Source organism: Carassius gibelio, chromosome B5 (assembly GCF_023724105.1).
Source record: "Carassius gibelio isolate Cgi1373 ecotype wild population from Czech Republic chromosome B5, carGib1.2-hapl.c, whole genome shotgun sequence".
Classification (NCBI taxonomy): domain Eukaryota; kingdom Metazoa; phylum Chordata; class Actinopteri; order Cypriniformes; family Cyprinidae; genus Carassius; species Carassius gibelio.
Window position 1 is genome coordinate 13,735,483 of NC_068400.1, and position 23,667 is coordinate 13,759,149.

A 23,667-nucleotide genomic window follows, 5' to 3' on the forward strand; every position below is an offset into this window, starting at 1 on the left:
ATTGGGCTTTTATTCATAATACAAAACTGATAGAATAAGAATCAGAATGAGCTTTATTGCCAGGTATGTTTACACATATGAGGAATTTGTTTCATACTGAATGGAAATGACAGTTACCACAGAGAAAACACACACACACACAGAGAGAGAGAGAGAGAGAGAGAGAGAGAGAGAGAGAGAGAGAGAGAGAGAGACCCCTCTACCTCTTTCCCTTCTCAGTTTCAGTGTCTGGTTAGAAATGGCAGCTGCTGAGGACCCCTAAACTACTCTGGCAAATTAAGGAGAAATGCGTCCTTTAAAATGGATTAACTAATCAACGGGAATGTCAACAGTCCAGTCTTGAGCTGCAAATACAGACAGAAGAGGATCTAGTGGTGTATATCTTTTCTAACCGCAGCGTCTGTCAGTCTATCTGTGTGAAGTGTATTTGTTTGGGTAAGAGAGACGTCGATTAGCATTAGCGCTGTTAGCTTAGCTGCTGCTTTCGCCTGCCGAGCTTTCGCGCTCTTCCCGCCGCATTCCCTCCCGCTCCGCCCCGCTGTGCTCTGACGCGCTGTCGAGGCTTCTGCGGCCTGCTGCTACCGCTGTGTTCCGCGGGTCATGAAAAGCTGCTTTTGTCCGAAAAGGAAGGACGCTGTGCATTTTACAGTTAAGTCAATGTAGCGTTTATTGGTTGAGATGTTTTTTACACAAATTTCGAAAAGAAGAAGGAATATTGAGGAGACTTGGGTTAGCTTGTTAGCTCGTCTATGCTAACTAGTATAGAATCTCTATGGAGTCTCCTAGCAACCTGCCAGAAAATGCTAATGGCTAAAATTGGGCTTCAGCCAAATGATAAAACGCACTATAATGCGAATATTATTTATTGATCTCATTGACTCAAGATATAACAAAAACGTCAAATGGTTAAATGTTTAAAGAGTTGTGTATTGTTCAGCAGATTAATAAATGTTAGGTAGTTAATGTTACTGTAAATAATTGCTATATGAAATATTAACGTTAACGTTACTTGTTTGATTTGTATCTCGCATAATTTAAACAAAAGCGGAGATATTTTAAGATTATGGAGTATAACAGTATAATTCTTTTGATGCATATATATTTTTATAGAGAACATTGTTTCTTTACATGGACAATATCTAATCTATGTTAATTAACAACATTTATGACATTTATTATCATATTTCTGTGTGCATGATTCAGATGTTTTAAATAGCTATTATGCAGCTTCTGCTCAATTCATTCAAATCACTAAAAGCAAGTGAGTGTGGTGTGGAAACAGAGGTAATTCCATAATAAATATGCTGTCTTATGATTTGTCTCCTTGAAAACATTGAAATTGGATTTTCAGATCAAATTAACCCTAAAGTGCCTAATGAATTTGATAAGACAAGACTTGAAACTGTTTCATTCTGTTATCAAATACTCCAACGTTAGTTCGAATAAATGGCACATTATAACGGCCAGCAAGAGTCTGAATGCTGCTGTTGTTTGGGAGATATTTGGAGCCGTATTGGGGCCAAGAGATTCTCCGTGTTTGATGACAATTGTGGATGGATGTGTATATTTATTTCTTTATATATTTTTATGGCCTGGATTTATTCCAAATTTGTGCCACTGTTGTTGACTTATTTCATTTTGAGTAGCACCCGAGCTGTTTTGATTTTGTTTCAGAAATGGAAATATCTTATAGTTGTTTTCGTAATTTTAAAACCAATGTTAGTGCATTTGAGTCGTTTTCCATGTCTGTGTTTGCTTCAGCCACCTGTGCAAACAAACATGTTTTCTTAGAGAGGTGGAGGAAACTTGAACAAGCAATGAAACTAACATATGCAAGGCATGTTTTCCTTCTGGTTCAGTTGGGAGAGTAGATCAGCTTTTTACTTGCCCTGTAAATATTTTCTCTGGTCCTGTTGCATACAACATATTTTCAACATTTACGTTTAGCAGATGATTCTATCCAAAGTGACATACCAAAAGGTAACAAAAGTAGTTCGTGAAAGAGCCAAAAATAGTTGTAAAATATAGTGCCAGAACTGTGATTTAAGAAGAAATATGCCATTCATTCCCACAGAGACATGCAGATTTCTTATCTAAATAGTATTTTTACAGTTTAAGATTCATAGACAGTAGTCAATATCGCTTTGATTAATTGTACATCACTTCTTTTTATCTATTCATCCAAAATACCAAAATTCCATGGCTTTCTGCATTATAGAGTAAATTCAGTTTTTGTGCCTGGATTCAATTCAGTGTTTTGCCCTAAATATGCACATCTGCAGACTGAATTGACAGCATAAATGCAGCAGTGCTCTGATTGTCTGAGTGAAGCTTATGTAAACTGGCCCAAACGTCTCTCACACTGGCTCCGGGCCATCCTTATTGTTGTGTCCTGAAAGATCTTCCAGACAGTGTGTTACAGAGCTAGCGTCTGTGCCATCTGAGGCTGCTCTGTCCTCCTGGCAGATGAGCGATATGAAAGCAGATCTGCCCCTAATGTGCGGAGGGCATCTCAGAGCCTGTCCTGCTCATGTTACCAGGAAGGTTGCATCTGTTCTTTGATAATTTGCTTTGGTGTATATTTACTGTTTGCATGTAGCCGGCTGAAATGCCAGTTTACAGCTGCATGAATTTAGCATCATTGTGATTTATCCAATAGGTCTTTCCATTTAACCTGTCATTTTCTTATGATTTTTGGGGTGGGGATAGGAAAAATTGCTAATACTTCCCAGCATTTGAATGTTTAATAGGGCTGTGTCTATTCAAGCATATGTCTTGGCTTCATCTCATATGTTTACATTTTTGTCTGTCTGAACAAGTTCAAGCTGACTGCAGATTCCAAATGGACTGTTCATATGTACTCTAAACTTTCCAGTCCAATTAAATTATGCATTAAGTATGATACTTGCACTGGTTTTCATCAACTGGAACAAATCAAACTCTATCCTACTCCCTAAATATTGCAGTGCGATTCATATGTTCTTTTACATATGTGCATTGCACGCATTTTAAACAAAATGCATGTATATATAGTGCAAGTATAATTGTCAATCTTGCCTTGATTGCATATCTAAAAACAAAGCTGGCTTTTATGTCAAAGGAGCTTTTTTAGCACGTTCAGTCACCTCCATTGTCCAGTTTGTGAAGCACATTTGTAAGACATCAAACGTATGTAAACGCATCTCAACTTTGCTCATGTACACAAGATCTGACTGAGATATAGTTGGACTCAAGCATTTACATAATTAATTTTTTCCTGTTGATTTGATTATTTGAGGTCTACACCATTCCTTTCAATCCAATCTAAATTTCATTTGGATCAGGCGTAATTAGACCAATTTAGGTATTTGCAGTAAGGCTGGGTTCAATCTGATTGCATGAACTTCACAGATGGTTGAGTTGTTTAGACAGATTTCTGATCCAAATTGAGCCATCAGTCTGATTATAAATGTATTATTTGTGTGCATGCACATTTAGATATTTACATTTGCATTGTAGAACTTTTATATAATCTTGGTTTAATCTAGTCAGTAATAAGTGACAGTGCTGGTGGACCAGTAAAATCAGCGCGCTCGATCTACTGATTCTGGTTGTCCTAGGATGCCTTGCTGATTAAACTAATGGAGGGCTGATGTGCACACCAGTAGACCAGCACAGCATCCCAAACACTGTGCTGCTGACTAGCAATTCTGGCCATATAAATCATATGCATCATAAAGAGAGGCTCCATATATCAGAATATCAATGAGTTATGAATGAATGACTGGCTCAATAATAATAAATGGATGTTGGAAGCATTCCACCATTTACCTGTCTCCTTGGCTGATGGATTCTGCAAACTTCTTTCAAATCCAGACCACATTTCTGCTAACATAAGTTTGAAATAATGATGTGGCTCGATTGAATAAAATCATTTTAATGTTGTGCTGCATTAAGTAACAAGCCTCCACAAGCTCATAGTTGCGGTTGCCAGATTTCAAGAGTTTAAATCTGCCAACCAGAGCCTTTTACTTAAATTGGTACATTTTATTCTCACTGGTTTACTTAATCTTCCCAACCTGTCAACCATTATCACACTACATCGTATCGTACATTCCATCTCTCCATTATCCAGGTCTTCACTGGTTTGAAGAAGGTTAAAGCAGACCAGGTTGGGCACGTTATAAGTCAAAAAGGGGTCTATGAAATCTCAGTGTTATCAGTCATTTTGGATGGAAGTTTTTATTCAGAAGCTCATTATACAGTTTCCTTTTTTTGTAAGAACTGCATTCCTTCCCTGTTCGTGAATGCAGTCTATTCCTGTTTGGTTTTCTCACTGTTGACTCCAGGGATCATCATGTCACACTTCTTTTTAACACTCTCGCTCTCTTTCTTCACCGCTGTCTGCTGTTTGCTCTGCTGCAAGCTGCTTCCATGCACACCAGTGATTTGTCACAGCTTCTTTGTGGCTTGTGGGAGATCGCGGAGGGCAGGCCCGGTTGCCAAGGCACCTCCAAAGCGCTTAGCTCCATCCAAAGGCTGTGTTTCATTTGTATTCAACTACACATCTCCTCAGATGCTCAAACAAACCCTGACTCCAAATCAGTTGATTTGTGAAGTGTCTCCTGTTGAAAACAAACGCAGCACGATGAAGACGTTACCAGAACGCCTCCAGAATGTGTCTCTCGTGTTCTTCACACACACAGTTTTTCTTCAGCTCTTGTTTAATCTGTTGTTCTGTGGTAGACATGCAAGTTCCCCGTTTACACGTTAGAGGAACGTGCAAGTTCTTGTTCATTATGTGCTTTCAGACAAGTCTGGAATTGTGTTCTCTTATCTTAAAGAGAACAAACAGACTTCCTTATCAGAATCTAGCTAACTGTAATGGTCTTGAATTAGGATTTTCTTCACTTGATGTAGTCAATGTGTTAGATTTGAAGAGTAGTTGATAAGGAAAGGCTATAACATGTCCTGCTCGACTGGCTCAGTGTTTCATCCCCACCCTCGTGTGCTTTTCCCACTAGACTCTTTTTCTTTTCTCCAGAACTTTGTTCTCTGTTCAAACATGTCTTGTACACAGTGGCTTGGTTTCATTTGTCAGTATGTCTTGTTGTTTTGGTGGTGCCGTCATGTTTTATTCTGCTCTATGCTGTCGCACTGAGATGTATCTGAGTATCGGCTTGTGCAAATGTGAATTTTACAGTAAGTGCATTCTCAGAAAAAAGATACAAAAGCTGTCACTGGGATAGTATCTTTGGCACATTTTTTACCCCTAAAAGATGTATATTGTTAATTTGAAGGTACTCATTAGCACATAAAAAGTACATATAAGTACCTTTTGAAAAATCACAGCTTTTGTACCTTTTTTGATGTTTCATCTACCTTTGTATTGCTTACAAACAATATAGACTGTGTTTGGCATCATTTTATGCTCTATCAAACCTATCAAAGGGCTATCAATGTGGTTGAAGCCCGAAATTGAAATTAATAATTAAATCATGGAAAGTAGTTGTGCTTTTAAGTATATAGATGATCTGTGTATTTTTATGGGAAAATGTGGTAATGTGCTGTTGCAAATGTTGCTTATAATGATTCAAATCAGTTGTATTATTATTATTATTATTATTATTATTATTATTATTATTATTATTATCATTATTATTATTATTATTATTCTTTTCCATTTCCAAATCTTTAAATCAGTGGTTCTCAACTTTTTTTTTCCACTGGGCCACACTGTGGTCTCACAGGCCGCTCATATATAATTTACATATTACGGCACCAATACAAACTTAGATTTATAATATTATAGCCTAAATATTGTGATATCTAATCAATCACATTTATTGGAATAAATAAATAATTCCACTAACCATGTCGGGAGTTGACCAATTTTGTGAAATTTGTCTCGAAAGGGGTAAATACATGAACTTCATAATGAAGTTGCAGTCTGTAAGATGCGCACGTAAGCGTAACTTGACGCGCCATTGCATAAAATGTGCATTCACAAATTTAGCTTCTGTTTATCCAAATATAGAAAGGACTTTTGAATTGAATAAGTTTGCAGAGGGGTGGAAAATTCCGTGAACTTTTCAAAAATCCCTGGAAGATTCCCAAAAATTTTTCCTTCGCTGGCATTTTCCACATTTCGTTTTTCTCTCTTAATAACAAATATGTCCATTCTGATGCTCAATTTTACCAAACTAATGGCTGCTGATGACTATTTGCATTGAATTCAGAAAAAGTGCATGTTCGTTAAATGCGTAACGTTAATTGCGTGAGTACAGGTCTGCTCATGTCTGAAAATAATATATGAAAAACCAAATAATTTTACATAACAAACATTATAGCTTATATTTGTTTAGTTCAAAACTGTGGTTCATGCTGTGGTTTGTCTCAAACAAACATCAGTGAAAACACCTGTATTTATTCCAATGTAAAGTTAATTTAATAATAACAGCTTAATTTTTTTGTATTGATTGCATGTCAGTAGCGACTAAAGGGTTCACAAGTATGTCATAATGTTAAATAGTAAAGTGAGACCTGTTTCTTTTTCAGTCTCCGCAATTCATCACATTGCAGGTATAGTTTATAATGAAAGATAAAAATGGCACTTTGAGTCCATTTTACTGAAAAATGGAAATCCCCAGCTCATGCCTATGGGATGTTTTTAGTTGTCAACAGTAACCAAGGGAGGCGGAGTCTAACAAAGAATAAATTCATCTGCTTTTGTAGACAAAACAAACACGGATCCGACATGTTCTGTCAAGTGGTTTGTTTTCTAGCGTGTGAATGTTTTAATGCTCCTGCCTCCTCAGAATTCCTCCATGATGCCTGAGGTGCGGGACCTTTCAGACGCCCTGCCAGAGATGCCCATGGACCCGATCACTGGCGTAGGGGTTGTGGCCTCGAGAAACCGAGCTCCCACCGGCTATGATGTGGTGAGTGTCCGATACAGTACACCCATACAGATAACGCAGAAAGTAAAACTCTTTGTTCCTCCAAAGCATTTGTCAAGAAACGACATCTGTTAGGAAGTTCTTTTCTAGTTCCTTTGGGGTTTGGGTTAGTTCCTAGTATGCTGTTTCTACATGAGAAGCTATGCAGTGTTTAAAAACTTATTAACTTGTAATAAGCTTGTATAAACTTGTAATGTTATTTCACCATTGTACTGTATTTTTGACCAAAAAATCTTACTGACATTCTCAATCTTTATACACAGATTTCATACCAGCAAAATAACCCAATGTGTAGAGTATTAGTGTATGAGCACCCTTAAATGCTGACTCCATATGTTTTCAAACAGTCATTCCAGCAATGTACAAAACAGCTAATATGTCTGTCATATTTCAGTCTCATGAGGCTCTTGGTCTGCGCTGATGGGTAAAACAGGCTTATTTGGTTGCTGTTACATGGCAGACCTTGTGGAATTGTTGAACTGTAATACAAGAACGATGTTGGATGTATTCCAGTAGGGTTTTAGAGTTGGTATCAACCAAAGAGTAGATCTGTTCACAAACCATGTTGAGCTCAGTTGCAGAAAACCTCGATCACGGTGGCCTCATTTCAAAGGCGTTCACAGGAGAAACTCGATCTGTGTGTGGGGCGCTTGTTTTCCCAGCACCTGACTTTTAAATGCACACAGCTCTGCAGGCGAGATCTACGTAATCATACCACCAGGAATGTCAAGGGGACGAAGGAGACGTCTTTAAGAACGAGTTTGTGTAGTATCAGTGTTGTGCTCTATTGGAACATCTGGTTTGTTTTGTTAGATCTCCCTGAGACTGTTTTCCCAAAACCTTTTGGGAAAATGCCACTGCAGCATATTTTCGTGATTAACGATGAACCTCATTAATAGCCCGACATGAATGTCACTTCACACCTTAGAAAATACACTTCTGATCACAGGCTCAGCTGTTGATGTTTTGTGCCATTAAAGCATTTTTGCACCATTGCATTTGCATGTTTTTCGTTAGGAACGCACACATGATCTGGATGTACTTTGGCAGAAAAAGAGGCAGTGGGGTTGTTGTGTTTCCTTTGGCCGTCCCAGTCATTGTCGTCACTCCAGTGCAGAGCTTAACAATGCTTCCTGTGTGGATAGTAAGAGTGTGTGAAAGATACTATAGATGATATAGCAACCATTCCACCCCCAAACTTCTTCTCAAATCGCAGAAACACTGTAGTCCTCACACAAAGCATCAGAGATAGATCATAATCTGTTGTTTCCAACACTAACAGTGAGCTTCTTTCTGTCTGTTCAGTATCAAACTACAGAAGTCCGAGGTTTGACCCTTGGAGAACCCCTAAAGTCTGAGCTCTTCACTGACTTTGACTCCTCACTCAAATATCCTTCCAATTTGACTTTTAATTGATTAAAGTGGGTTTGTCTGTTTACAGTGAAATGCCTTAAAAGATTTGTTTCAGTTATCAAAACAAAAATTGTTTCAGTAAACACCAGATTAAATGATATGTTGTTACAAATATGTGACCCTGGACCAAAAAATAAATAAATAAATAAATACTGAGAAAATACTGAGAATTCTTAGCATTATTTTAAGTTTTGATATATTTATGGTAGGAAATTTACAAAATATCTTCATGGAACATGATCTTTACTTAATATCGTAATGATTTTTGGCATAAAAGAGAAATCTATAATTTTGACCCATAGACTTAAGACTGGTTTTGTGCTCCAGGGTCACGTTATAAATGATCTGAGGGTTCTAGGCCTGTGCATCATTAATTTAGTCTATTAATAGTGCATTTAAAGCCAATTTTTTTATTATTATTATTATTATTATTATACTTGCTTTTGAAAACACCATTAATTAGCAAAATGTAAAAGAATTGGACAATCTTAAGACCTAGAACTATTATAAGTATTATTAAAGTATAATAATAATAATAATACATGTTTTATTATTGCTGTGTCTTGGAACTATCTGCATGGTTAGTAACTTCTGGTTATATCTACAGAGATATCCGCTGATACTGAGCATTTCAGAATTTGTTCCTATGTTATAAACAAATGCCAAACAGAATGGGATCTATATACAATGAATAAACTCCATGAAATTAGTCCCAAGGGTGGAAAAAATACATTTTTCTTCTCAATTGTTTTCACTGATGGAGTTTGGGTTCTTTGCCACTGTCACCTTTTGGCTGGCTTAGTTAATATTTGGGAATATTTAAACTTGATTGCACAGACACTGTTGGAAGAGAACTGAACTGAGCTGAATGAGGACATCACTGAATTACCGGTAACAATGAACTTTTTAGAGCTGCCTTACAGCAGAATTGAATTTTGTTTGCATTATTGAAACATAATTTTCTTGTTTAACACTGTAAAGCAGCTCAGTGTTTGTGGTGTTTGTCGAGCAGCTCGTGGGAAGCCCGTTTCATGGCACAACTGATGGGCGGCTGCTTGTGTGGGCAGCTCAAGCTGTTAATTGGGCAATCATGCGTTGACTGCTGTTGAGATGGACATCAGACTGAGAACTGCACTGTCCAGCTAGCGCTAACCAGATTTTAGAGACATAACTTTCTCCAAAAAGTTTTAATAGCCATTCTGAGAGCTTGATCTGTTGAGGGTAGGAATTTCCCAGAAGCCCTTGAGAATCTAATTAAAGTACATAAATGACCAGCCTACTTTAGAATCCCTAATTATTATTTTTTTAAACTAAATCAGGTCTGTTTTCTAATGATTATTAATGTGAACGAAAGTTTTGTGATGTATTGGCTGCCATACTGCATGAATTATTATTTATTTTATTAATTCTTTAAGCCGTTCTTTACTCAGATAAACCGAAAGAATCAAACAAGTGACCTTCAGTAAATTGTGGAAAATATTGCTTTAATAATGCTTAAGTAAATCAAATCTTCTCCTTCCTTTTAGGTTGCACAAACCACAGATGGGATTGATGCAGACTTGTGGAAAGATGGCCTGTTCAAATCCAAGGTGACCCGCTATCTGTGCTTCACCAGGACTTTCTCCAAAGAGAATGTGAGTCATCTCTTCAGCTCTTTATCAGAGAATTGAGAAGGTTTCTTTGAAATATGGTTACATTTTCAGGGCTCTAGACTCATTCTTCTACTTTTTCAGTTGGTCGCGCAAGCACGTTATTTAGTCGCAATTTAAATTGGTCGCAACTATTATCATAGTTTCTAGTTATTTGGTAATGAAAGTGTTCAACATTCAACCTGTTCTTTTTCCTCACTAGTAGGGGTTTAACGATACACGTATTCGTATTGAACTGTTCGGTACAAGGCTTTCGGTTCGGTACACATTACAAACCGAACGATTAGATTAGTGGACTAATCCGATTACATTTGGCTTAAAGTGTGTGAAATTAAATGTTCTCAGTGCCGCTGCGCACTGTTAAAAACAAAGTTACTTCAGTTGGAGGCTAAAAAATGGATGGATGTTTAAAAGATGTGTGCGTTATAATGTATATAGTTAATGTAATGTGTTGCTGGGGTTGAGGAGCTCTCTGTAATGTGTCACAGGATCTCGTCTATTAGTTTTTTAAATACAAGGTTTTTTTGTTCATGAAAACAAAGCTGTTTCCGCTTGTGCCGTCCCTGTGGTGTTTTGTCTCGTTCTTCTTTCTAGGACAAACCTCAAGCGGAAAGAACTTTAAAACAATGTTTATGGTGCTTAAATATTTATTGGTTAAATAGCTGTTGTGTCTTGATGAAGTCATACAACAGAGCAATTTGACCAAAAAAACAAAACGACAACAACAAAAAATCCTTTGGGGAAAAAACAAAGGACATCCTGCCGTGAATAATGTTACATGGCAAGTATAAAGCTGTGGAATAATGTAATTCAATACAAACTCAAAATAAATAAATAAGAAATTATACTTAATAAAGAGACAATGGATTCAGTTAGTTTTGTTAAATCGATGCATTGTGATGCATCCATAATGAACGTATGACTATCAGTGTTTACACATCAACACTTACTTAGTGCCACTTATTTTATTGAACTGCACTGATATAAGACAGTATAGTCTCCTTTAAACTATACAGATTGTGCCAAAGCTGCTTTCCAGTGTTAAACAGCAAAATAGTTTATGCAATTCTTCCTGGGTGTAAACTATTCTGTTTTGAAAGTAACCAACAGCCCGTTTTATTGCAAGAGTTAGACAGAGGATGGAAATTGGTTGTGCAAAATCTAAATTTTTGGTGCAAGAAACCACGATTGACTTTGTTTTTATTATAACGCGTATAGTTATAATGTTAATTCCTAAAGCATGCAAACAAGGGCACCAGTAGAGATGCTTTCTGCTCACATTCCTCTATATGTGCTTCCTGTATCTCTCCACAGAGTCATTTAGGAAATGTGCTGGTAGACATGAAGCTCATCGACATCAAGGACACGCTGCCTGTGGGATTCATTCCCATTCAGGAAACTGTGGACACACGTAAGCGCCGCTTCATTTACAGCTGCAGTCTTCAGCTATTTCAGCCTAAACACTGCAGCTGCATCCATAAAACCATATTTATTCTGTTTTTTTTTTTCCTATGCATTGTTATAGTTTAAATAAACCAGTGACACTCTAGACTGGAATTAAAAGCAGTTTGTTTCCCACTAACGTATTTTCTGTGGATTCAGTTTCTATCTTGTGCTGAATAATTAATCGATCGTGTGAAATGATCCTCTTTTAACTCCAGCTCTTTTCTCTTTCTATTGTAAACTCCGTCTCCCTTTCACTTTCTTCACCATGTCCCGTTCCTCTCTTTCTCTCTCCAGAGGAGCCGGCGTTCAGGAAGAGGAGGCTATGTATTAAGTTCATCCCGAGAGACTCCACTGAAGCTGCCATCTGTGACATCCGTATCTTAGGACGCTCTAAACAGGCGCCGCCACAGTATACGTTCATAGGGTCAGTTACGTCACACAAAGCCTCTGATATTTAAGGACATTTCGTTGATATTCAGTGAGAACATTAATTGTATTCTGTAGGTGTGCACTGGTGTAGGCAGTACATCACATAATAGTTGTAATTGGGATGATTTTTATTGATAAAAATTAAACAACTTTGGAACATCAGTGTTACCTAAAGTTTTATGTTTAGTCAGTGAATCTTCAAAAGAATACAAAAAAGTTCAAAATAAATTTTGCATGCATTTAAATCATTTAAATAAAGTGTGTGTAGACAAATATTGCTATACATATGCATATGCAAATATTGCATATGTACTATATTTAACTTCTTATATTTTATTATTATTTATTTTTAATTATTTTACTTCTGGCACACAAACATTTCTAAACTAACCATAACTAAATTATGGTTTCTCTCGTAATTATTCATTTATTTATAATTATAATTATATAATGTGTTTTTTTTATGTAGTTCCATCAATATTTTTTTTTTCTGTCATGAATGATCTCAAAATATTTAATATTTTAATAATATTAATGTTTAGTAAATATGAATATAAATATTATTCATACCATTCATATCATATTTATTATATTTATATTTGCATGTTTATATCTACTTTTTATCATTAAACATTTTTAATTTAACTTTGTAAATTTTGTTTCCTCTGGGAGGAAAATAATTATTTAAATTATTTGAAATTTAAATAATTTAAAATCCAAATGTTTTACTTCTACTTTCTTTTAAAACATTCCTGGGCAATATTCAACATCTTATATATAATATATTGTCATGTGGCTGAAATCAGTTAAGACCCCATTGTTTTTCATCCTGTGATATCTCTGAATCTCTAGCTGTATTTTGAGACCTGCAAAGCACTTGCTGTCTTTATTCATTATATTTTAATTGGATGCATCTCTTGTGTGTTTCCGGGTGTTGGTGTGGTTCTAGTTTGGTGGAATGGTTCTAATTCTGTATTTCCTCACAGAGAGCTGAACAATATGGGGATCTGGTACCGTATGGGAAAGGTGCCGCGGGCCCAGGACTCTTCCCCTGTACAGAACAACTCCACCACCAACAACACCAATAACATCCAGACGGTCACCAACAACTCCACTCCAGCACCAGTCTTGCCCAAGTACGTGTTTGTGATGTCTGAGGAAGTGAAAGTCAACTGCATTTGTTGCAACAGCTGCAGAATTTGAAAAATAAAAGGGGTTAAAGTGTGTCAAATATAATGTTCTCAGTGCCACTGTGCTCAAAAGACAAGGATCTTATATCGACAGTAGCCAGAGATATTGTTAAAAACAACAGTTATTGGCAATATTAAGAGGATTTGTCATTTTCAATTAATGTATAGAATAAAAATGATTTTTATTATGCCTATTATTATTATTATCATTATCGTTATTATTAAGTTACTTTTATTATTAAGTTAAAATTACAGTTAATTTGCCCCGCAGTATTACCGTGTAACGGACACGCTGCAAGGATCATAAAAGATTAGCCTATTTACTCTTCAATTAAAACTGGTCTATATACAATGAATTATAGGCTTATAATTAAAATATTAACTCAGCAGTCATCAATTGAAATTAGGGCTGTACAAAAAATCGAATGCGATTTTCATCCACATCTCATCAGTAAAGACGCTCCTGTAATTAGAAGTATATCTCCAGCATGTGCGTTCAGATCAGGGTTGCCAGGTTTTCACAACAAATCCTACCCAGTTGCTTCTCAAAACTAGTCCAAAACTAGCCCAATCACGCAAAAATAGCCCAAAAATAGCTTTCCAGGATTAAAATTTAAGTTTTATGGCATGGTTGCCTTGGTAAAGTTCGCATTTTAGGGGCTAAATGTCACGTTATTGTATTGGGGTCGCTTCGACCCGCGGACATGAAAAACAGCCACAGACTTGGCAACACTGGTTGGCATTTACTACACAGAGCCGTAATTCACTGACAATCTACACAAAATCGATTTTAAAATCAGTGGCGATTCTTTGTCGATTTTGAAAGCGATTTTGTGTTAGTTGTCGGTAGACTTTATCAAGACAACCATGCCAAAAAACAAAACTTATATATTTTAACCCGGGAAGCAATTTTTTTTTATTTGGGGACCTCCTGGAATCGCGATTAGTTTTGGACTAGTTTTGAGAAGCAGCAGGGCAGGATTTGTTGTGAAAACCTGGCAACCCTGACCTGAACACATAATACTTCTAATTAAAGGAGCGTCTTTACTGATGAGATGTGCATGAAAATCGCATTCGATTTTTTGTACAGCCCTAATTGAAATCAGTGAATAAAAAGCGTTTAGCCTATTTCAAGCACAGACTTTCAAAAATGTGCTTTTGTTTTTTTTGTCATTTTTTTTCTCTTATGTACGGGCCACAAGAGAAATATTAAAGGAATAAATTAAAACAGTTAGCTAGACAGTTATTAGCATATGTTGAAGTAGATCGACTCATGTCATTACTTCGTCATTCTGTTTTTACTTTCACTTTCTGCAGTAAATTGACGTTCGCTGGCATAACTCTTGTTTTCATAATACTTGTATGATATCCATGGGCTCGGCTTCATGGATTAAAAACTGATATATTTCCAACATTGCGTGATGAGGCTTTTATTTACCCCCCAGAACCATGTGAGCCACATTTTATGTTACACATTATTATGCCCTTTATTTGACTATTTTTGGACTGTTGAACATTTTTTAATAACACTCCAATTGGATTTGTCTGAAAGAAGAAAGCCATATGCACCAATGCCTTGAGGGTGAGTAAAACATGGGCTGATTTTCATTTTTGAGTGAAGTAAGCCTTTAACAGTCAGGTCCAGCACAGCATTCCTTATATTCTGGAATAAACGAGTTGTGGTCTGTTAGAAATTCCCATGTAATTCACAGCAGTGCTTGTAGTCATACTTGTAGGCAGAATATTCAATTCTCTAGCTGAATCATAAGTCAACATGACATAGCAAATTACACTTCTCACACAGTCAGATCCTGAGGGATAAAACTGAATCCCGGCAAGTCATGTTTTAATAAGATCATGGTTGTGCTGTCATAATCATGACGATTCAAAAGTCTGGGCTCTCCTGCTCACCAAAATCCAGTAAAAACACTATTATTGTGAAACAGTATTACAATTCAAAATAGCTGTTTTCTGTTTGAAAATGTATTTTATTATTGTGATTCAAAGCTGAATTTTCCACAGTTTCAGTGTGACATAATCCTTCAAAAATCATTCTGATATGCTGATCTTCCATGTTTTCGCTGATAAATATTTCAGTGGAAACTGTGACGCATTTTATTTCAGCATTCTTTGATGAATAGAATGATGAGTAGAATGTTCAGCATTTATTGAATCATTTGTAACATCACTTGATGTAAGTGTATTAAAATAATCAAATTAAGCAAAAAACTTCCTGTGTTACATGACATAACTGGACTAATGAAACTATCTGGAGTTTTTTTTCACATGCTATACTTAATGTGTAAAATGTGTACTTTTCTCCCATACTTGATGTTTAAGGGCTTGTCTGTGCGCCCCAGGCGTTTCTCTGACACACATGGGAAGTGTCAGTTCCAGCTGTTTCCCTCTGATGGTTTCCTCTCTTGATACTGTCCATCTGTGATCTTATTATATATAACAGGATACAACTGCAGTCAAGTCACATAAGCAGAATTGCATCTCAATGAGGGAGTGTCCGTCTCATCTTTGGCCCTGAAACACGTCTGGACTCTTTCTCACAGCATTGTACAACAGTTCAAGGGTCGTATCTTGGAAAAAAAACAGTATATACAGTACAGACCAAAAGTTTGGACACATGAATTAACACGTGGAATTATATACATAACAAAAAAATGTGAAACAACTGAAAATATGTCATATTGTAGGTTCTTCAAAGTAGCCACCTTTTGCTTTGATTACTGCTTTGTACACTCTTGGCCTTCTCTTGATGAGCTTCAAGAGGTAGTCACCTGAAATGGTCTTCCAACAGTCTTGAAGGAGTTCCCCGAGAGATGCTTAGCACTTGTTGGCCCTTTTGCCTTCTGTCTGCGGTCCAGCTCACCCCTAAACCATCTGGATTGGGTTCAGGTCCGGTGACTGTGGAGGCCAGGTCATCTGGCGCAGCACCCCATCACTCTCCTTCTTGCTCAAATAGCCCTCGATGCCTTCAGTGTGACTCTACAATTTACATAGTCATGAAAATAAAGAAACCTCTTTGAATGAGAAGATGTGTCCAAACTTTTGGTCTGTACTGTATGATAGTAAATAACTTTATTATGTTGCAAAATATTTCTGTGTCCAATAAATGTTTTTTTTTTTTTACATTCTGTTTATCAAAGAATCCTTAAAAATTGCAGAAATGCATGGTTTCCACAATAATAATATTTCACAATAGAACTGTAATACTGTATCGTTTATCACAAAAATAAAGCAGAAGAGACTTCTTTCAAAAACATTAAGAACTCTTACCATAAACTTTTGAATCAGAAACATTTTAACATTGTGTACACCCACTATCCCAGACAGCTATCTTTTCCAAATCACAAAGGCAGAATATCATCAGTCCAAGACGACCAAATTCGATTCATATACAGTTGTTTTGTTCCTCTTGAGGTGTGGAGTTTCCCTTGCAGCTGCCAGCAGAGCACATACAGTAGATACTGAAAACATCAGCCGGGTAGAGCATGTGTCATGTGTGCGGTCTCTCAGTCATGTTATGAGTGCGTTTAATGCTGGCTGTTTCCCATAAACCCTAGAGCATTTTCCTGTTAGTGAGTGGATCTGTGGTGAAAGCACAGCTGTATTTAAGTGTGTGCTCATAGCAGTTGCTTATTTGTAATCGCAAAAATTAAAGTTTCTGAGGATTATTAAAGTTTGTGATGATACAGTACTACATTCCAGTGAACTAGAGGTTTATTAAAGCTTTGTATTATTGATTGGTTTCAGGTTGAACCAATCCTGATCGGATACGTTTCTTTGGGGGAATTGCATAGAATATGTTCTGGCAATTGTTTTTATTGTTTACAGAGTAAAAATCAATTTTGTATTACTAATCAATCTATTACGTTTTTCTATTTAAAAAAAATAATAATAATTTAATTAGTTAATTGAATAAGATCAAATATTTTAGTATAGGATGAAAACTAAACTGAAAAGAGAGAGAATTGCCTTAAAGTAAAATTGTATTTCTAAAATTAAAAACTGAAATAAAAATAACAGAATAAAATCAAAATGAAAACTTAAAAAATATATAAATAATACTAAAACAAAAAACACTGGTTCTTGCATTAAAAAACAGCTATATGGAGCAGATTTTTTTTTTTTTTTTTTTATTAATGGCATTATAAAACACAACACTCGTGACGGGATGCGTAAGATGTGCACAATGGCAAAATACATTATTCTGAGAGTTTTTTCTTTGCAAGCTATCTAACAGCACACCAAACAGCGTGCTTTGCTTTAGCGATTTAAAGAACTGCCACAAAAAATATCAAAACTATTTTTGACTTTATTTAAAGCTCAACTGCTAAAAATACAGCTTAAAAAACTCAGAAAAATAGTGTATTTAAAGCTTCTAGCATTCTCAGATGAACAGTGTGTTTTATTAGGATGTAGATCTCTTCATGCAGCCTGTGAGACTGAAATATCAGACACATCCTTCAGTCTTCATTGAGGTTGTCAGTCAGATGACTGATTGGTAATGACATTTGTTCCGAAAAACAGCTGTGATGAAACACAAACCAACAGTGATAATAGTGAGGTCTGAGAAGGAAGATGCGTTGAATATTTATATGGTTAAGTGCTAATTGTTTTTCTTCTGTGTTTCTTCGCAGGCACATATCCATGACCCTGCCGGCATGTTTCAGAAAAAGCACAACCAGACCAGACTTTGAACACCAGAACTCCAACCTCTATGCCATCTCTGGTACAAACACCTGACCCAAACTGAACACCTTCAAGATCACATGAACATTTAAATAGAGAAGACTGTACATGAAACCATCGATCAGTGACGGAATGTTCTTAGAGCTCCAATCTAGAACTAGATAAAAAAGTTTGTCAAGACAAAGCCTAGCCTAGTTTGAACATTAGCATGATTATCATGTTGTTAACATGATTAACAAGTAACTAGCATGTTGTTAACACGACTAGCAAGTGGCTAGCATGTCGCTAGTGTGATTTAGTAAGCAACTAACATGTTAGTACCATCTTTCTAGCCTGATTAGCATGTTAAAAGCATATAACAAGCATGATTGGCAAGCTACTAGCATGTCGCTAGCATTTTTCTAGCAAGGTGAAACCAGTTACTAGCATGTTTGCTAACATGATTAGCTAGTAACTAGCATGTTGCTAGCATTATTAGCAAGTAACTAGGATGTTGTTAGTATTTCAAGTGACTAGCGTGTTACTGACGTGATTAGCCAGTTACTAGCATGTTGCTAACATGATTAGCTTTGTTTACATCTGTGTGTTGCTTGGCAACCACTTTGTTGGAACCACACTGCGTCTGAGGAACTACTTTGTTTAGTGGAAGAATACTGTTTTTATTTATACATCATTACTCTTTTATTTGCTCTGTTTAAATCTGTGAAACCTTACTATGTATATGGAATAACTGTTTTATAAGAGCCATAAGCCCCTTGAAGCCATGGTGATTTTATAACAGCCAAGGGGGTTTTAGGCACTCCGCTTCGCGTCTTTGTGCTAGGCAAAATATATTATGTCTGGTGAGCTCTGGTTAATACTGACTTTTTGACTTTTCAGCTATGGATGGAGTGCCTTTCATGATTTCGGAGAAGTTTGCGTGTGCCTCCAGTGATGTGAGTCTGTTTTCAACCAATCGTGTGCTTCATATGAACTCTTAAACACTCTGTAGACCACCATACTATTAGATGTAGACTTTAGGAACTCAAAACTAGCGTACGATCTGATCTGGACATTGAGGAGGAGTTTGTGGTGGTGTTAGTCTGACAGCGTCTCTGTGTTTCAGCTGCAGCAGGTGGATCTAATGGCCATCAGAATCAAATCGCTTGCAGAGATTGAGAAGGAGGTGAGGATCTGTTGAGTTTCGACCATGACAAGTTCTAGTTTGTTTGTTGCTTTTGTTTCCAATCAGGTATGTTCGACCCGTGTAAATGCAAAAAAGATTTTTGAATTTGTGCTTTACACTAAGCTTTATAAAAAAAAGGATTACTCTAAATCTGATTGAATAAAGTCATGTGAAATATCCCTTATATGCACATCAGTTTAATCTGTATTAACTTTCATCCACAGTCAGATGTTATATTAAAATTATATTAAGTGTTGAAGGCCTGTCCACACCAAGAACCATAACTAGAATGTTAACTATAAGTGTAAGGTTTTAAACTAGTAAGCATTATAGTTTGTGGTTTTGATGTGAACAAACCCTTATTTATTGTCAATAATATGTTATAATAACTACTTGAAAAATAACTATTTATTGGAAATTGATGGCAAAGAGGCAGTGTATCACAATGAATTATGGTTATTGATTATGATGATATTAAAAGGGGTTTCATATTAAAATCAGGGTTTATTATAGTTAACTAAAACCTTGTAAAAAAATTACTATTAATATTACAATAAATGTGTTATTACATGTAATTTATTACAAGTGTACTTGTTACTTAAAATAAATGTTAACTAAAATAAAATATAAAAAGCTTAAACTTATTTTAAGCTAGTTGTCAATGCAATGTTTACACAGTTAAAAGGTCAGTTCTAAAATAACTAAAAATAATATATAAAAATTATAGACATATAAAAAAAGAAGAATAAAAAAAATCTATATATTTTGCAATATATATTTTATATATTTGCCTAAATTGTATGTAACACAATTTTTTTTAGAATAAATTCTATGATGTTGAGTTCAGCTTCAGATCAGTGGAATTGTGAGCTGTTTTTGACTGATCCACTAGAGGTCAGTGTGTGCTGTCAATCTCTCTCTCAGATGGTGTTTAACTCTTTCTGTGTGTGTGTGTGTGTGTGTGTCAGTATGAATACAGTTTCCGGACGGAGCACAGCGCCGCGGCTCGACTGCCGCCCAGTCCCACCAGAACATCTCTGGGCTCCGAGGCCTGACGCTCAAGCGCCGGAGGAAAGACCTGATCAGAGCAGAGACTCATCCGGCTCTCTGAAAGAACAACAGAAACCCACTAATCAACGGATGGAGTTATTTATATCTGATTAACAAATATTTAATGTGGTCAAGTTCAGTCTCTCTTAAGTTGATGCTGCTTTTACCTAAAGAGCTTTGGATCTCCATCGCTTCAGTGATCAAATCTAAACCACTACCGTGTTTCTTTTGTTTTGCGACAAGTATTGTGTCTGAAGTTGTGTTCTGATTTATTCTGGCTGCTGGACTGAGATGCTGTTATAAGGGTCACACTTGAACAAACCCTTATTTGAGCCCTGAAGTCTGTGTTGGTGCATCGAATGCACAGATATGCATCCTTATAGATTTTATTTTTTTTTCATTCTCTTGCTCGGTTTTATTTAGTTGGCAGTGACTGCATGACTTCAGTTTGTTCTTATGTTTGGAAATGAAGCCCAGTTCACTGCACTGTTACAGGACTTTTTGTGTTTGTCTGGAAAAAAAAAAAGAGGTTAGGTTAAAAGAGATTAGAACAAAAACACTCCGACTCTGAACAAACCCTTGTACATAGACAAGCGATGATTCAGGAGTGCGTTGTTTTAGTATCGTGTCTTTGTAAGGTCCCTCCTGAACTGATCTTACACTCCAGTCACCACTGCTTGTTTTACTCAGATGAGATTTTAGTTCTTTCAGTCTCATGTTATGATGTTCAGCGGTGCTCAAGTACTTCGATATCGTTTCTGCCAGTCCATTTGTGGCTTCTGACATTTATGGTGGTATTTTTTTGAGACTTTTTAATATTTCCACAGTCATATTTCATCCCAAGATTTGAAGAAATAAACAAATACAATTTTGCTTAAAACAAGCTGTTTCTAGGACCATAAAGATGTGACATTTTAATGAGATTAAAACTTATGCACAAATACTCATTATTGTAATATGAAAAAGAAATCATGCCACTGATTTAAATCATCATAAGTTCTGTAAAACATTTATTTTAAATGATGTGCAGTTTTTCCATATCGCATTACTTAACTTGGTAACACTTTAGTTGAAGCCTTTATGCATAGTGCATTCTAAAAGTATTAATAATTTCTGTATAATGCATTATATCTTTTAATAAATAATTGTAGTTAAAAGTTAAAAGTTAAAATGCATTATAATGTTTGAAGGTTTGTTTGTTGTACTCATCAGATAATGATAATTGTTGTGATCATACAGTACATTATAAGATGCATTACTTTGCATTACTACTTTTGTAATGCATTTTCTATAAAGGCTTCAAAGTGATACCAGACATTTTAAAATTTTTTATTAATGGCAATTTGGGGAAAATTTAAATGTGAAAATGCAAAAGAAAAAAAGTGCAACGCTTTTACTTTTTTGTGCAAAATATTTCTCCTCCTTTTGATTATCGGGGTAATTTCTTGACAGTTTTTGTGAGATTGAGCTAAATACAGTATACAGGAGAACGTTATCATTAGTCATGTAAACCATGCAGTCCAGATACAGTTGACACAGTGAAGTTTTGTGATTATTGGTGAAAGTACAGTGTTATTATTTCGAGGCGTTTCTCTGCTGAAAGAGTTCAGCTAGGAAACACTGAGTCCATTCAGATGCTTTGACACCTTCACTGTGAGACTTTAATCAAACACTCGGATGGGTTTTCGTTTTCTTACGGTGTGGAGTCTAATGTTCAAGCAGCTATATTAATGTTACATGTTCTAACCACTATTATGACTTTCATTATGTTGGATTTATATTTCAATTCTGTTTTTAAATCTGAAATTAACCACAAATCTGATATTCTCTTCATGTCTGTGGCAGTAGACTTTCAAAACTGATTTTTCCGACATCAGTCGAGTTTTTGGCTCGTTTGCAAGCTGTTTTTTATTTTATTTTATTTTTTTATTAAATATTAAAATCCAAGAATAGGTCTAACCTGTTTGTAAAACCAATCCCTGGTTTATACATCCAGGAACCCACATTATATTTGAACAATATATATCTGAAGTTACGCTGATGTTGATGTCGATTTTTCATTTCATTCATTTAACTGAAAGTCCCATAGGAATGCATGCAGAGATGTGTTTTTTTTTTTTCAAATTTAAAATATTGTACTCTTTCATCTAATTATTTAATGATTTTATATGAAGACTAATTTAAATGTTTAGGAATATATGTTTCCCTAATATCTTTTTTTTTTTTAAGTTATGTTGGGAATATTTGAGTGTTTGGTCACATGAACAAATACAATAAAACATGTTTAGTTGCTGCACTGCGTGAATAATCTCCTCTTCGCAATTTTATAAACCTTTTAATGTGTATCATCCAGTTGTTTTTTCCTCTAGATAAACCTGCTGTGTTGTCATTCGCATTGTCTGATTTGATTTTTTTTTTTTTTTTCTTGTATAAATGTGATTATCATTGTTGAATGCTGGTTGTATTATTCAAAAAATCTGTGAACTCTTCATGCATTTTTTATCAAAAGAGAAAAAGAAAAGAAAATTTTTGCTATCAGGTGTCCGTATCTGTGCTGCTTTACTGAAAGCTCCACCAAAATCTGTTTGTAACAATGTAATTTTCTTGCAATGAGCCTTAAAGGAATAGTTCGCCCAAAAATGAAATTTGGTGAAAAATTTCCATCAGGTCATCCAAGATGTAGTTGAGTTTTTCTTCATCAGAGCAAATTTAGAGAAATTTACCATTACATTGCTCAACAATGGAAGCTTTATTTTGAATGGGTGCCATCAAAATGAGAGTCAGATGATAAAAACATCACAATAATCCAAAAGTGTGAAGAAAAAAAGCTGTGTGTTTGTAAGAAACCATTCCATCGAGACATTTAAACTGTTGCTTCCAGCTGAAATACAGGTCCTCTACAACTTTATCCATAAGAATCTTCAGAACTTTATCCAATTAATAAATCATCTGGTCTGAATCAGGAGAGAAATCTGCACAGCTCAAGTGCCAGTTACAAACGAAAGCACTGAAAGAATATTGATGTTCAAGGACAGCAGGGGATGGACTTTTTCCACTGGTTGAAGCATTATTATGGATTATAGACTCGCATTTTGGCCAGAAGTGATGGTTTCATGTTAAAATGACTTAATGTTGGATTTGTTTCTTTCAAACACACAGCTTTTGGCTTCACAAAGCGTTAACTGATGGACTGTAGTGGTGTGGATTGTTGTGGTGTTTTTATCAGCTGTTTGGACTCTCATTTCGACGGCACCCATTCACTGCAGAGGGTGAGCAATCGATGGAAGTTTTGGATGATCTGTTTCTTTGAGTCATAAACAGTCTTTGGCAGTATGGCACTTTTAAAATGTATTGCATAGTATGACATGGCACATCTTACCCCCATTCGTAAGTGCAAACGGGATGGTTTCACCACAGAGTAATTCATGTTTACTGGAAATCTGCCTCTGTTTTGGCTTCACAGACGCTCTGAGCATCCTGTGGCCATTTGACAAGTCACTTTATTTAGATCCAACATGTGTATCAAACCACAGGGAAACTTTCAAGACTTCAGGCATAAAATCCCCTCAAATGCTGCAGATGTGTTACTGTTTGTGTGGCTTTTAATGACTTGAAGTTCAACAAAACGCACAATGATTGAGCATTTATGAAATCACACAGAGGTTATTTCATTTTCTCTTTTA

General features: G+C 35.9%; 1 protein-coding gene across 2 annotated transcripts; it reads left to right on the forward strand.

The window, feature by feature from the left end:
- Nucleotides 1-197: 197 nt before the first annotated feature.
- On the forward strand, nt 198-22,373 carry mvb12ba (multivesicular body subunit 12Ba). Of its 2 annotated transcripts, none has more exons than XM_052557468.1 (10): nt 198-648; nt 6,798-6,920; nt 9,878-9,985; nt 11,315-11,411; nt 11,741-11,870; nt 12,862-13,011; nt 17,718-17,809; nt 18,649-18,704; nt 18,875-18,934; nt 19,903-22,373. In XM_052557468.1, the coding sequence occupies exons 1-10, from the start codon at nt 601-603 to the stop codon at nt 19,987-19,989; spliced, it is 951 nt and encodes a 316-aa protein (XP_052413428.1). In that variant the 5' UTR covers nt 198-600; the 3' UTR covers nt 19,990-22,373. The 2 variants fall into 2 exon arrangements, with proteins under 2 accessions (XP_052413428.1, XP_052413429.1); XM_052557469.1 differs by having other exon boundaries at nt 200-435.
- The last annotated feature ends 1,294 nt before the right edge of the window (nt 22,374-23,667 follow it).